General features: G+C 34.5%; 1 protein-coding gene across 7 annotated transcripts in view; it reads right to left on the bottom strand.

The window, feature by feature from the left end:
- Positions 1 to 13,069, bottom strand: part of NTRK2 (neurotrophic receptor tyrosine kinase 2) — a 203,262-nt gene that overhangs the window by 101,632 nt on the left and 88,561 nt on the right. Inside the window, exons 12-13 of one of the 7 annotated variants that reach the window (XM_032441165.2) lie at positions 7,890 to 7,958; positions 640 to 6,983 (exon numbers count right to left, since the gene is read on the bottom strand). The exons of 4 other annotated variants lie outside the window; for them this stretch is intronic. In XM_032441165.2, the coding sequence (XP_032297056.2) occupies positions 6,946 to 6,983; positions 7,890 to 7,958 (107 nt within the window). In that variant the 3' untranslated portion in view covers positions 640 to 6,945. Of the gene's footprint in view, positions 1 to 639; positions 6,984 to 7,889; positions 7,959 to 13,069 lie in introns of those variants that run through there. 2 more of the 7 variants (XM_015849251.3, XM_032441166.2) reach the window with 2 other exon arrangements.

Genomic DNA, 13,069 nt, shown 5'->3' on the forward strand with positions numbered 1-13,069 from the left:
GACAGAGTAAAACTTATGATGAACCTGTGACATAACAGTTTCAATGTTCTTGTGTACTCTGTTTCAATAGTTCTATCAAGAGACCCAAACAGTCCAGCCTGACAAACAGAAGAGTCAAATCAAAACACATCCTTCAAATAGCAGCACTGATGTTTCCCAAAAACAATTTGTATAAAATCAACATGGCGTGCTTGAGCATTCAATCACACCACTTCTTCTACATAAAAGTTCTAAGTAGAAGAAATGTTGTCTGAAATGTAAAACTTGCTGTCTTATGTCCAACATCTGAATATGTAGTCATTTAATCTGAATAAAGGCGTGTCTTATTAAATGTACATACTAAACACATGTGCATTTACATTAAATTAAATAGAAATACAGTTATCACTGAAATGTGGTTGCTTTGTTGCTTTTTTTTCTGAAAATGGGATTTTTTTAAAATATAGTAATCATTCGTGATGCTATAAAAATGAAGAGCTGAGTCTTACAATATACCAGAAAACAAAAACAAGAATAAGCACATATATGACAACAGATATCAGCTGAGGAACTCCACAATTCAGATATTTTCCAATACAGTACAAAATTTCGAATGAAATAATAGACATAAGTACTTATACAGAGTGAAAGACACAATGATAATGAATTATAAAACTTTATTGGGCTGTTAAAAATAAGTTTGTCAAGTACACGTCTTTAAAGTATGGACTGTCTAAAGTGTTACAGTAGCACTTGGCAATAAAAACAGTCATTGTCTGTTATTTACAGGACATATAAAACAGTTTTAACATGAAGAACTAGAGAGGAGAGAGAGGGAACAAATATTCACAGCCTGCTGATGGATTACAGCAAACTGTTTTCTTTTTTAGAATGTTGTTAAGGTAGAAGACATTTCTGTTCTATCATTTAGAACATTAATTTTTTAAGCTTCTGAAAGATAGATTTGAGTACAGAATGTTTAACTTCTATACCTTGACACCAACTGAATCAATTTCTTCCTATTTTTAAACTGATCATAAACCTAAGATATAGTCAAAGGATGCAGGGCTCAAATGGCAGCAGAATACATTTTAAATACATTTACCAAAGCCATTGATATCAGGCTTACAAACTGGCATGGGTGCTCCATTCTGCTCCAGAAATAGCTATGTTTAAAAAATAAAATAAAAATAAAAAAAGGAAAAAGTCAGGATTTCTTTTCCTATTTTACAGACATGTCTAGGGAATGCACCAGACTCTTCTTACATCAAGGGAAAAATCAAAACCATTGGAAAGAAGTCATCACTTCCACCTCTTTCTCAATCAGATAATTTCCTGAGTAACTACCTAGATAGTAGTTCTTGTCATTCCAGACAATAAAGAAGGTTACATTGAAAACACACACAAGGAGGGAAATCTCCTTCTAAATTAATACTAGTCTACTGAGAAAGACTGCTGCGCATTGCTACCTCTAGGGACTACTGGTTCCTTTCAAAATGAAAACATTTTTACTCTGTACTGCCTTTAAATAAGCACGTGCTCATTGATCACATTCCTTGCAGCTGAAAAAATACAGCTAATCATGGAAGGATGAAAGCAAAACTACAAGGACATACCATAATATGGACTTCTTCAATTTATCTTTTTTCATGAATGGATACATTTCTGAAACTGTCTCCTCATGTAAAATATGAATAACTTCCAGGTTTGATAAAAAGTCTCTTCTACAAGTACAATCAAACAACCTGCATGCCTGTGGAATTCAATACCTACACTTAATTCCAATTAATCATTTCCTATTTTAATACAAAATTTAACATGTAAATTCAAAAGAAAAACAGGTAAAAATGAAAGCCAGATTCAAAAAGCTGGGCATATGCACTAGCACGTAAGTAGGGGAATGGAATGGAATGGAATGGAATGGAATGGAATGGAATGGAATGAAATGGACAGAAACATTGTGGAATATGTCATATCAGTATTCTCTGTGCTTCTTATAATGGTGTAGTTATAGTTCTCAGTACTTTCAACCATCAATAAACATTTACTATTGACACTGGATGACAAAATCTCAATATGGCTCAGTGCAGGCTCAGTATGGGCCTGCATTATCATCTGGACTACTTTACACCATTGCATGAAGCCCTTCATGAGTTTACAGCACATGAAGAAGGACGATGATTAAGTCTGCCAAGAATGGAACAAAAGGAATGAGAGAACCACTGAAAACTATCAAGAAAAAACAGAGTATAGTGAGAAAGAAGAATAAGGTAGTAAGTACAAAAAATGTTCAAGTAAGCTTTGGGAGTTTCCTTCTGAATGGGACAAAAAGTATTTACCTCTCTCACTTCTGCATAGGCTTTTAATGTTTTAAAATATTCACTATGCAACAGGAGAATAAGTGCTGAATTGGAAAGATGTCAAAAAGGACACCCTTTCTATCTGTTTGGTAACTTCATAAACTTTACAAACTGCTTGAGTACTTCTAAAAATTCAAACAGTTGTATCTAAACTTCTGTCTGGAATGCCTGCCAGTAACAGTCAGCATGTCATGCACAGCTGGGTGAAGGGTCTCAGAAACGGGACCTTTTTATCAATGCTTTTGTGGAGAGAGTTAGTATGAAGTGTATTGGTCATTCCTATGAGGCAGACTTCCATAATGCTTTTAGTCTTTGTAAAACAGTGTTTGGGGAGTGCCTGCACCATAGGGAAGAAATGGATTTTTAGTGCTTCAGCCCAGTGTCAAAGAAGAGCAAGCAATTTCTGTGAATGCTATTTGAAACAGAATCAAAATTACTTCTAACTGGTTGTCCACAGGTTTTCTTGGCATTGTCTGATGCCACCAAGGATCTTGCTCCCACTGAAATTAATGGCTTTCTAGAATAACTCCTATGTGGGTTGAGACCAAGCTGATAGTCAAAGGCAGTGGAAAGGACAGGGAGTGCCTTGCTATCCAAACACACTGCAAATGTGCCACAGCAGCCTCCTTGACAGCAAGTTAGTTCTGTGACTTCCACAGAAGAGGACATGGTCCCCAAGTACCCTTCTGCAGGAAGAGCCTTCCTGCATGCACCCACCTCACTTGATGTGGCAGACAACAGCAGCAAGGATAATGCAAACCTGGGGCTCTGCCTGGGAGCAACATACTCCTTTCCAACATAGACCTGACCACTTCCAGCAAGTTCAGCTGGAATGGGTTTTTTAATAGCCTTGGTTACATGCCCTGCCTCACAACAAAACTTACCTCCAGGTCTTCTTCCAGTCCCGCAGGTAATCTGCTTATTAAGCTGTCCAAAAGTTTATCTCAATACTTTTCTGAATGCATAAAATGCCAATTTAAAGCAAATTTGAGCATAAATCCCTTCTAGCAGAACATTAGGAATATGCGTTTATTTTAAGTTTTATGTCGGGTATATTGGAAAAAAAAAATAGCAACTCTGCTTTTAAACATTTCATAGCCTTTTTTTATTGCTTAGTGAAACAATATAAAAGCTTTTTAGTATCAAATCCTTGATGCTCAGAAACTTTTACCATGTTAATGGCTCCTGCATGATTCTTAGTTTGAGTGTCACTTTGTTTTAAGGAGGTCAGGAATTTATAATTAACTGAGCACTTTCTAAACTAACACCATTTGAGCAGATCAGAATCTGAACAGTTAAAAACAATGTCACTTAAAATCCAGCTAAAAAACAGGAGCTAGTAAGTACTATAATTTCCACATTAGAAGTTTAGCTTCCTTAGCTTTAAGAGGTTCTGGCCACATACTGAAACCATTTTAGGATCATATTATCTTTTTCCATTAAGCATTAAACATCAGCATTAAGACATAATTAGTAACAAATCAGGTGCTGTAATCCATTAGGTTCTGTGAATATCTGCATCATATAACAGTGCACTGAGAGGATAATATAAAAGATAATACAAAATGCTTAAGAAGGAAATTCTATAATATATATATAAATATATTTTTTGCTTGTGCATAAATCGGATCTGGTTTATTGAAGTTACCTCCATGATTACATTTAATCCAAAATACTGTAAGTACATGCTGAAATACTTGAAGGTCCAACCTATTCCTGTATGATAAAGATGAACTGCAAAGTGCTACAAAATAAATTACAAAAAAAAGTATGTAAAATTCCAAATCAATATCTGTGCATATTTCTGCATATAAATATAATAAATCATAAAGAACTACCATTTAAAACGGAATATTTCAAAAAATCATCTGTCATATTCCAACTTGGCAAGTCTGTGATTTCCTTGACAAAAGAAAAGGGATCAGACTGTCACCTCATTTATTTGGCAATGAATTATGAATATATAACTGAAATAAACTGACTTTGTTCCAGCATAATTTAAGACCAGAATCTGGGCTACTGGGTCAAGCTCTGCTCATGATCCAACTTACATATGATGTAGCTCCACTGACTTTTTTTCAAATACTGATTATCTAAATGATTTGCCATTAGTTTTGAATCATCTCAGTGGCTTTGAATGTTATTTCGAAATGGGAAAAGTAAGCAATAAATATGAGAGTAAAATAATTAAAAGAAAGCTAAAGAAGAATCAGTAGCAGAATAGAAAGCAACACCCTAAACTAAGATTATTTCCACATAGACCTAGGGAGGAAAAAAGGTAGGTATTCCTAATACATTTTTCTGAGGAATGGCAGAACCCTTGCTGATATCTAACTTCACACAGGGAGTATGACTGATGTCTTCAATTGCTGCCATCCCTCCCAAAATCACCAGAGAATTTGGTGATTCCTAGATCATCATTAATGTTAAAAAACACATATTTGGGACAGATTTTGGAGAAGGCAAAAAAAGCACTCTAGCAACTGCAGCTCCCTTTCCCCAGCCAGTTACACAAGAAAGGAAATATCTCACTACACTGATCCTGAAGAATTCAAATGTGGACTTACTTATTGACTAATAAGAACATTTACAAAACTTGACCACAGCAGGAAGAAAGAACTTGGATGTCAGAGAGTGGAGAGAATATAAGAAAAAAACTCAAAGAACTAAAAGTCTTTAAAGGCTAAGGGAGATAAACTATTTGGAAAAAATAAAAAAAGGGCCAAGACAAGAAAAAAGAAGACAGAATATATACTCTTGTAGAAAGGAAAGGATAGAGTATACTTTAAAAACCGTTGACACTGACAACAGTTTTTCAATGGAAGAGTGAAAATGTCTGAAATTAAAAACAAATAAACAAAAAAAAGAAAGAAAAGAAAAGAAGAAAAAGAAAGAGAAAAGAAAAGAAGAGAAAAGGAAGAGAAAGAAGAAAAGAAGAGAAAAGAAAAAGAAGAGAAAGAAAAGAAAAGGAGAGAAAAGAAGAGAAAAGAAAAGAAGAGAAGAGAAGAGGAAAGGAAAGGAAAGGAAAGGAAAGGAAAGGAAAGGAAAGGAAAGGAAAGGAAAGGAAAGGAAAGGAAAGGAAAGGAAAGGAAAGGAAAGGAAAGGAAAGGAAAGGAAAGGAAAGGAAAGGAAAGGAAAGGAAAGGAAAGGAAAGGAAAGGAAAGGAAAGGAAAGGAAAGGAAAGGAAAGGAAAGGAAAGGAAAGGAAAGGAAAGGAAAGGAAAGGAAAGGAAGAAAGGAAAGGAAAGGAAAGGAAAGGAAAGAAAAGAAAGAAAAAAGAAAGAAAAGAAAAGAAAAGAAAAGAAAAGAAAAGAAAAGAAAAGAAAAGAAAAGAAAAGAAAAGAAAAGAAAAGAAAAGAAAAGAAAAGAAAAGAAAAGAAAAGAAAAGAAAAGAAAAGAAAAGAAAAGAAAATGTAGAAGAGAAAAAAATTATCTTTTGCTTGTTTCTCAAGGAACTAAAATCAAAAGCTCAGAAATTCAATCAAGATTCATAGAAATATATTCATCTATCTCCGTCTTTTGCTGCTGGTCTTCCTAACTAATTTCCAGTTAAAAAACAGAAATTTCACCTTTCCTAAGATTATTCCTTAAACAGAAAAGATCAAATTTTAAGCTCAGGACTTTGTAAGTACGCATAATGAAAACAAATGTCTAACAATATGCCCAAATGCATCCCAGTTGTTGCAAAATGCTTGTGCCTTTGCAAACCTTCCTTGCTATTGTGAAGATTCCTGGAGACACTACACTTCTTTTTGAACAGCTGAATATTTCTACAAACATACAGTCCGAAGGACCAACATTATAGTGTTGCTACTCTTGTTTTTGGTTCAGAATCAGCATTCCAGCCTACTAAAAGTCTGTGTTCTTATGAATAATACTTGATAAGCATGGCTGAGTGACTGGTTAAGTGATGGCAGTAATTCAAAACCCAAAACAGTGATGAACAATATTGCGCTCATTATCCATACAGCTAAGACTCAGCATCTACCTGGCAAAGTCAGTGGAACCACACGTATAAATATGATTTACAGGGCCAACTCTGCAATTTACTGCTTCAGTATTTAAGGCTATATCCTCAAAATATACACAGACTTAGCTTTAAGTATGTCAGCATTCCCAACAAAATCAACGAGTTTATGTGCGTACTTAAATAAAGTGTTTGTGGAAGAGTTTTATGAGCCATTTATGCAAAAATACAAGCGCAACTTTGCAGTTCACCTTTGATAAATATTATTTATAAAAACAACATCTTTCTAGTTAAGTTCAAACAGAAAAAAAATTGACATAGGAAAACAATGTAATGTAATTTCATCTCAAAGTCATTCTGAAGACAGTGAGGACAAGGTAATAGGAAAGAGTGTGGTAGCTTATTTCTGGACTTTCTTGAATTTTACAGCTGCCTCGGGGCTTAGCTTTGCCCCATTCTTGAAAAACAGCTATTGACTTGAAAGTACTTCTAGAGTTCTCCAAACACAACCAATGTCTAAAAGAGAAGTCCAAGGGAGGAGGCATTTCACTGGGCAAGAACACTGTCCACTCCCTAGTGTGCAGCATATAGCTTCCATAACAAGCTCAACAGCCCCACTCTCATCTTTTTCATATTTCATTTACCCATCCAGTGGGATCTTATGAAATAAAACAAAACCTAAAAGAAACAAAATAAAATATGAGAAATCATGCTATGAGAAAAAGTCAAAGAAAAATCAATACAAAAGTCCAAACACAAATGGATTCTTGACAACCAAACACATAAACATAAAATGCATTTAAAGCATGCACAAAATGTTAAATAAAAATGGCACATGACTTTATGAAAATGACAAAATTAGTTCTATCATGAGGCCAGAATTTTATTCATCAATTAAAAATGTATAACGTGTTACCCATTTCTCTTTAATGTGTCTAAATATACATAATGAGCTGTAATACAACCAATCTGGAAATCTTCAGCCAAGGCCTGCACTTTGTACAGGCAGATAAACCTCAGCCAGAAGTCCTGCCTTGTCCAAACAACTACAGTGAGCAAAACCACAATCAGGTTTAGGTGTTCAATATCTTTGGATTGGCCCATTCACTAACTGGAGAATACAGCTATGCCACAGAGTTATAGTTACACAACAGTTGGGTCCTCTGTAATCTTTGTTTCATGCCGTATGTCACACAGACAATCCTCTCTGCTCCAAAGAGGTTTCTGCATTTAGTGTCATCGAATAAATCAAATAACTTTGCAATGGCAGAAAAAATAAATAAATAAATAAATAAATAAATAAATAAATAAATACGAGAAAATGTTATTTAACTATTGTATAACTTATTGTCTCTGAATATCAAAAGAAACTTGAAAATCAAAACCTATGTATTATGAAATACTGAAACACAACTAAACCCCCCTAGGTCATGTTCTGTTCTTAGATGAAGTAGAAATCAGAAATTAGAATGTGCACCTAATGTTGAAACATTACCTGATAAAATAAGGCTAAGAGTCTTAAAGCTATATTCAGCACTATTTGACCCTACAGGATAAATACTTCCCAGAACATCATTGTCTTACCCAGTCTGTTGTTATCTGAAGCAGTTGAGTTATTATGTACATCACTGTTCATAGTCACCATTATTTGTTCTAATGACATTTGAACAAAAAAAAACAAAAACAAACAAACAAAAAAACCATGTGAGAGTTGTACTATTATCCTGTAAATGTAAACTTCCTAAGTAGGGTTTTTAAATTATTTATTGGCAGTGTTTTCTTTTTTCAACTTGCTTTAGTAAATTATGAATATTTATGTAGAGCTGAAAATGTAAATATATTCCACAGCATTTTAAACAACAATTCAGGGCCAAATCTTGGTTTGCTTGAAATCAGCAGAACATACACTATCAGTTTCAAAAGAAGTAATTAAGTAGCAGTTAATAATTCATTTACATTGCACTTTCTTGCTTGTTTTAACCCTGAGACATTATTACTTCCAACCTGAATGCAAGTGATGGCACACTCAGAAGCTGAACTTGCTAGTTTTGAGCCACTGCCCATTCCCCAGAACTGTATGTCAAAATTATTTCATCTGGAACAATTGACATGATTCAGTGTAAGAAAACAACAAACCAAACCAAACCAAACCAAAAACAACTAAAGAAAAAAACAACAGCAACAACAAAAAACCAAAGAGATGTGACTAATTTTCCAATTAAAATGTAATTTAAAACTCCACTGCAGACTCAAGAAAAATGCACAGTTGCAAAGAATATTAATGCTCACCATGGCATATACAAGTAGTAAACTCTGTCAGAGTTTAAGGAAGACTGAGGATCTATTTCTAGAGGTTGTACAAAGTTGTCAGGCTTTTCGGGTCCTTTTGTCAGTATTTTTACTAAGTCACTGAAGTTAATCATTATTTCCATAGTAATATTCTAAAAGATGTGAGGAAGTTAAGGGTTAGAGGGGAAAAAAGAAGCATCATCATGTTTTTGTCAGCCTAGCTCTGAAAGCTACCGTATTGTTACTACCTTCCCTCCAAAGTTCCCAAGCCCTGCAGAGCTCCAATGTGAATACACATATCTATACCTCTAAAACAAATCACTGCAAGTGGAATGTGTCTAGTCTTTTAGTTTGTTTCTTACCTAGTCTGTTGCAACCACAGTGAAATCAAACTGCTGTGTTTAAAGTAACTTTTCAATATTCATTTGAGAAGTTCTTAACTGATGAACTACTCTTAACTGTTTGGCATTGTGCACAACACAGGTAGATAAGGTCTGCTTATGTTCTTAATTGCAACTCCAAATATGTTAGCAATGCTAATAGTTTTAAGTGGTTTCAGAAAGAAAAAAAAAACAAAAAATCAACACAGTATGGAAAGTGAGATCTAGGTACCTGAACATTCTACAAGAGTCAACAAGGCCAGATTAGAGTCCTGAAAGTCCTGTTGAAGGCATAGGTTAATGACAATAAATAGATTTTGAAAGGGAAAAATAGGGTTAATATTTCAGTCTACAGAACTGACTCACACTGAAGTGTTCATGAGCACAAATAGCTATTATCTATTCTATTGTAAAACAGAGCCAAAATTACATTACACACAGCAGTAACTTATTTTTTCCCAGACAGAATAAGTATAATTAGAACAAATTTTTACAGGGATTTATTATTTTACATAGTCAAACTCTACTTCAGAATGCCAGTTTCAGGTCAAATGCAATGCCCTTTTTACAGCAGAAACCAAACCTCCAAAGCTATATTTACAAACACCAAGAGGAGTTGCCACATTATAATACATGTCTAGAGAAGAGGACATGTGCTCAACATGTAGAAGACCAGATGATTTCTTTCTGAGTGCTCCAACAGCAGCTCTCTAAGAACAGAAGTATTTCTCTAATTCTGTGCATCTGGCTCTTATTTCTTTCACTTTTCTTATGTGTTCCCTGACAACAACAAACAAACAAACAAACAAGGTCTTATTTTGTGTGTAATGAAGCAATTTGAGGAAACTGAAATAAGTTTCGGGTTTTCATTCATTCTAGTGGGAAAAAAAAAAAAAAAAAAAAAAAAAGGGGAAGAAGGAAAAGAGAAGGGCTGAAAAGGGAGAGGAAAGGCAGAGGACAGGGGTCACAGCTGTGCCAAACCACAGGTGAAAAAGAAAAAATGGACTGAAATACAAAGATACAGAAATTGCACAGGAGTGCTTTAAAAATAGTTTCAGGGGAAGTGAAGAAATCTACAAATGCATTAAGCAGCAAGCAATCTGGATTTAATTTGTACACTTACTCTTTGACTATTTGGAGTAATAGCAAAATATTATAGGTAGTGGGTTTTCAGAAGATTATTTGTCTCATCCTAAATGCTTCCCAGAGCTCAACAGCCTGTTGGACAGGCTAATGTCCAAAGTGTGATTTTGGCCCCTTTAGCTGCCAGGGCACTGGATTACAGAATCACAGAATCTCAGAATGACCCGGGTTGGAAGGGACCTCAAGGATCATGTAGTTCCAACCCCCCTGCCTAGCAGGGCCACCAAACATACGCAAACATATGCAGATTCTGAGTTTAATGTTAGTGCTATAAAAACATGGCAGTTACGTAAGCTGCCACTTAGACTTGTACAAAAAGAATAGAAATTAAAAAATAAAAATAAAAAAATTAATAAAAATGGAAGAGAAAAAAGCTATCCATCTTCCCTGTATAAAGAATTACAGAAATTCATTTATCATTTAAGTGAACATTATGTATCTATCTCTCTCAGATGCAAGTATCTTGAATGTAGTGAAAAAAACTACAAATTATTTCAAAACATAACCCACCAGTACTTTTCTTCCAGTATCAGTTTATCATTCAGAGAGTTCAGAATTCATTATAAGTCTTAATATAAATCTATATCTGTTACTGATAGTAACAAATAGTGATTCTACAATATACTATTCTGAGGACACCGAATTTACATCCATATGTTCTCTTCCAAATAGAATGTACTGAATAAAGTACAGTATGAATTATGTTGCTGATACAGATCCAGCTGAGTGAGGATTTTATTATTATTATTATTTAAGTTTACAGTTCACTTTCTGTAAACTGGAAGTACTGCAAACAACTATCTCAGGACTTTTGTAAATCCATTGTTCAGATGCTAAATCATCTGTAACCACCTAAGAGTTTACTTTCATTGACAGCCTGATAAAATCTCTCTTTAAGACCAATTGCTTTTAGTTTTTCTATTCACTATATTAACAGCACCACAGTTAGGGAAAAAAAAAAAAAAAAAAAAGCCAATAATAGACTTCCTTCATTACTTTCAGAGAGAATTCTTTTTCCTCTTTTAAGCAGAGCACAATATAGATTTGAGTAGTTATGAGCATAATTCTGGCATCATATTATCTAGTGCATTTCAACATTGTATTTCTGAATGCTACTGTTAATGGGATAGTAGCTCATCAATTGGCTCAATTTAATCACAGAATCCTTAGAACTGAAAGGGACCTGTAAGCATCATATAGTCCAACTGACCTGCAATGAACATCCGCAGCTAAATCTAATTGCCCAAAGCCAGATCCAGTCTGGCCTCTCTAGCTGTCCCAAAAAATCTTGATTATGTTCCATCTCACAGGAAGGAAAATGTTATGATAAGGTTTTCTAAACATTTTCACAAAGAAAGAAATACAAAATTTTAGTTCTCGGAGATCCTTGTTGCCTAAAAGGATGCGAGAAAATACATTCTGATGAGTTGGAGTCTGCAGGCAGACTTCTTTGGTCATTACAAAATTGATCTCAGTTCTGCCAGAGTAAATAAAAGTTTCCTGCAATGATGACTAAGTTTCATACACTCACATCCCACTCTCCTGAATATGTCTCTAAATATTTGGAGCTGTATAAATTCAGAGATCCTGTATGTAAACTCAGATGTTCAATAGGAAGCACAAGCAAAAGAAGTGTTGTTCAACTGAAAGTTCCTAAATCTTATTGAACTTTTTCTCTTCACCAAGTACATGTGGTTTATCCTAAGCAGAATGTTACTTAGGGCTTTGATCCAAACAGTATTTTGAGACAAATAAATTTATACTTCTAAAGGCAATCAAGCATAACATGGCATGTATCTCTGGTCTCTTTAAATGAACAGTGATTTATTTGGAGTAAATTCAACCTGCTGACTGAAAGAAAGAAAGAGACATAGTTGGATTACCTAAAAAAGTATTCTTATCAAATTTGTTAGTTTCTGATTTCAAGTAGAAAATTAAATGAAATAATTCATTCCTAGATTTATTTGCTTCTTGGATCTGAGCCACTGTTTCAAAGAGCAGTGCTGGCTGATGCAGTGGCAAAATGAGGACAAAATGTCACCTCATTTTTATTGGAAAGAAAAGAAAGCCTCCTGGAGAGGTTTCTGCAGAATGTTTATTACACAAAGATGTCTTGTCTCACTACAGCAATGTCTATACAATAGCAGAGGACAAAAGATATTTTAACAGATCCATACTTCTTCCAGATTTGTCACACATGAGACTCAATGATGCATTGTGTTTCAGAGAACAACTGTAACACAAACATTTAACATAACTTTTTATTTCTAAACACAAATTTTACACTGTGAGATATAGAACTTCTTGTTTGCAGTACTGAGAAGTCTGATGATATGATTACATATAATTTTCACACAGGGGGTGGTGACACACTGGAACAGGTTGCCCAAGGATGTTGTGGATACCCCTTCCCTGGAGGCATTCAAGGTCAGGCTGGATGTGGCTCTGGGCAGCCTGGTCTGGTAGTTGTCGACCTTGCACATAGCAGGGAGGTTGAAACTACATGATCTTTTCAACTTGTTCAACCCAGGCTATTCTATGATTCTATGATTCTATGATTCTGTGATTATTCCTTCTACCTATGGATAAAAGAATGGATAATAAAAAATAAAAAAATAAAAACTGAAATCTAAGACCTAAACATACAGATTTGGATACACTCTAACTCATTAGAGGACAGGAAATCTCAGAAAAATGTTGATCTCAATTTCACATTAGTCTTTCTTTCCAGATCAGATCTTCTCGTGACTTTTTCAATTACTTAGTAATTGAAAAATCAGGACCGGAAGAGATTAAGCAGACTACCCTATAAAGTTGTACATCAAGATTAAGAGTCTTGACTCTCATACTCACTCTCTGTTTCAGAAAAAAAAATAAAATAAAAAAAAAAAAAGAAAAGAAAAAAAAAAGAAAGAAAAGAAAAGGAGGCAGCACGTTATGCAGTGTCACATT

The sequence above is a fragment of the Coturnix japonica genome, chromosome Z (genome assembly GCF_054131305.1).
Source record: "Coturnix japonica strain WE chromosome Z, WE-NBRP24, whole genome shotgun sequence".
Classification (NCBI taxonomy): domain Eukaryota; kingdom Metazoa; phylum Chordata; class Aves; order Galliformes; family Phasianidae; genus Coturnix; species Coturnix japonica.